This window comes from Sceloporus undulatus, unplaced genomic scaffold (genome assembly GCF_019175285.1).
Source record: "Sceloporus undulatus isolate JIND9_A2432 ecotype Alabama unplaced genomic scaffold, SceUnd_v1.1 scaffold_4485, whole genome shotgun sequence".
Classification (NCBI taxonomy): Eukaryota; Metazoa; Chordata; class Lepidosauria; order Squamata; family Phrynosomatidae; genus Sceloporus; species Sceloporus undulatus.
Window position 1 is genome coordinate 1 of NW_024807405.1, and position 2,535 is coordinate 2,535.

General features: G+C 40.7%; 1 protein-coding gene across 1 annotated transcript; it reads left to right on the forward strand.

The window, feature by feature from the left end:
* Positions 1-445: 445 nt before the first annotated feature.
* LOC121918112 (olfactomedin-like protein 3) lies at positions 446-1,924 on the forward strand. Its single transcript, XM_042444213.1, has 2 exons — positions 446-642; positions 1,624-1,924. The coding sequence occupies exons 1-2, from the start codon at positions 535-537 to the stop codon at positions 1,915-1,917; spliced, it is 402 nt and encodes a 133-aa protein (XP_042300147.1). The 5' UTR covers positions 446-534; the 3' UTR covers positions 1,918-1,924.
* The last annotated feature ends 611 nt before the right edge of the window (positions 1,925-2,535 follow it).

Consider the following 2,535-nt stretch of genomic DNA (forward strand, 5'->3'; position numbering starts at 1 on the left):
CTACAAGTTAAAAAAAATCTACACTACCAGCAACAGAAAGCATTGAAGGAAAAAGATATAGTGGGATGCTGATTGAGTAGAAAATGAAACACAAAGCCATAAAAAGAATTAAACTCAATTAAACATTGGTTAGACAAAAGTCTTCCAAAGCAGAAGCAATTTTCAGATAATAATAGACCAGAATGAAACAGTGATCCAAATAGATTTCCCAGGGCAGAGCATCATAATAGATACGCTCTTTCCCACTACTTTATGCCTCTTGCTTTAAGGACAATAGAACAGCAAGCTAATTGCTTTCTACCAATACTCCTTGGTGCTTGAGTTACGCTGGCAATGAAGGAGTTAAGACTCAAAGCTTTGTGAAATAGAACAGCCTCTCTCCTCCAAAAACAAGACATCTGGATTTAATAAAATCTAGCAAATGAGACTGTACTGCCTCCCCTCCTTTACAGACAAACTGTCAAAACATTCCAATAGTGTGAGCTAGAATCCACACAGAGATCACTAGCAAAGCTCAAGACATCAGGTACAGCCATGGCTCCCCAACATGCTTTGCTTCTGTTGGTTATCCTGGCCAATACCATTGACGGGCAACAACAACAGTTAATGGAATATATGGAGCGGAGGCTGGCTGTCTTAGAGGTGAGTGTACCAGATGTAAATGGCAAGCAATGAACCCTTCTCTGGGCTTGATGCACATATGGTATGGAGAGTTATGAAGTTGGCCATTAACAGGCACTGTCTAGGGCAAGCACTAGAGTTTCTGGAACATCTAGCAGGAAGAGAAAAAATACCTCCTACTTCTGGTTTCATCCAAGGCTGCAAAAGTTTGAAAATGATTCTTGAATTGAACTCTTATCTAAAGATATATCAGAGACAGTCATACACTTTGAGAGAAGGCAGATAATTGTTTGTAACTGTAGCTGACTTCAGAGCTGAGACAATGAGGTGGATGTCTGTCGATATGGTCATTATTTCTTCTTATCTGTGAGAAATACAAGTGATTTGGGAATAAAAAGGAGGGAGGTTTGCTACATTTGAAAGCTGCCTTCCTTTCCTTAGTATGTCACAACTCTTTGCAGATCATGGTGCTCCTAATTTCAAAGTACAGTCTGCATATACATTTATCAATGCAATCACTTTATCTGACAACCTTAGAATAGCCACCAGGAGTCTTGTAGTAGCTGGATGCACAGCACTGACTTAGCGGGTAGGATAATAAAAATGTCAAAGACCAGTGCTCTTTAAAATCTAGAATAAGTAAGTGTATTCTGTTCACTTCAAAAATAAAACCAACTAGCTTGACAGTGTGACCATAGGGTGTACAATGATGGTGCTGAATGGAAAAAAGAAGATTGAAATGTATCAGAAATAAAGTAGCATCTTAACTTATCAGGATTTTAAAGTCACGTTAATGATTTCGAGTATTTTTTTAAAAAAATCTACAGTATAGTTGATCCCATGTAAAATGACAAACCAGCTTGGCTAAATTATCAAACACACCAGGTATGGGCTTGTCTATCTTGGTTCTCCTTCATTCCAATATGGATGGAGCACTGCTTTCTAAGCAGTTGTGTTCCATCTTCACCATCCTTAAATCTTCTGTCTCCTTTCCCCCTCTAGGAACGAATCTCCCAGTGGCATGATCAGAGCAGTCGTTACTCCACTGAGCTGAGGGATTTCAAGAATAAGGTGGTGTCCATGCTGGAGACAGTAGAAAAAGAACGGGAAACACTCCGGGCTGAGGTGGAAAACACGGCGGTACGGGTGGACCGACTGGAGCGAGAGGTGGACTATCTTGAAACCCAAAATCCTGCCCCACCTTGCGTAGAGGTAGATGACAAGCTCATAGAAAATCAGGTGTCCACTGCCAAGAAGCGCAAGAACGAGAAGTATGACAAATTGACAGGTGAGTGAAAGTTCTCCCAAGAAGCTTGCCCCAGTCAGTAAAATATTATGAGTCAGCTCTGCTTTTCACTATATCAAAAGACAGAACACCTCACTCTGCCTAATGGCAAGGCTGTCCCTTCCTTATAGCATATACTTACTCTAAAGGCAAACCAGGCTAATACTCCAAGGCAGGCTTTGATGTCTTTTGATTTTGCTTTATGTGACACTCCCACAAGTTCTTCAACATGGTCTGTGGGTGCTATATTGGCTTCCCAGAGCACAAGATTTTTGAGTGTATGAATACATGAGGAAATAAAAAAAAATTCAAATAGGAAAGAAATCAAACGGGGAAATATCCTTTTTTCATCCACTTCCCAGATCCTTGAATTCTCCATAGGAAATAATGAAGCCCTGAACAAGAGCCTGCCACTAATGTTCTGTAGGGCTAACACTGATTTTCTGTTGCTATATTGAGCCTTGAAGCAAGGAGAGGAATGCTTAACCATTTGCTGCCTAGAATATCTCTGCTGAAAATCCCCCCTCCCCATTAAACTGGCAGAGACAGTCACAATTAATCCTTGTAATCCCACCATTCCAGTTACATTTAAAATATCCCATTTTTTCTCCTCCTCCTCCCCCTCCTCC

What these genes read in the sequence shown, in the direction of transcription:
- LOC121918112 (XM_042444213.1), top strand. Translation starts at nt 535, where the DNA reads ATGGCTCCCCAACATGCTTTGCTTCTGTTGGTTATCCTGGCCAATACC. An exon ending in GGAGGCTGGCTGTCTTAGAG is followed by an intron (nt 643 to 1,623) that starts GTGAGTGTACCA and finishes TTCCCCCTCTAG; the next exon opens with GAACGAATCTCCCAGTGGCA.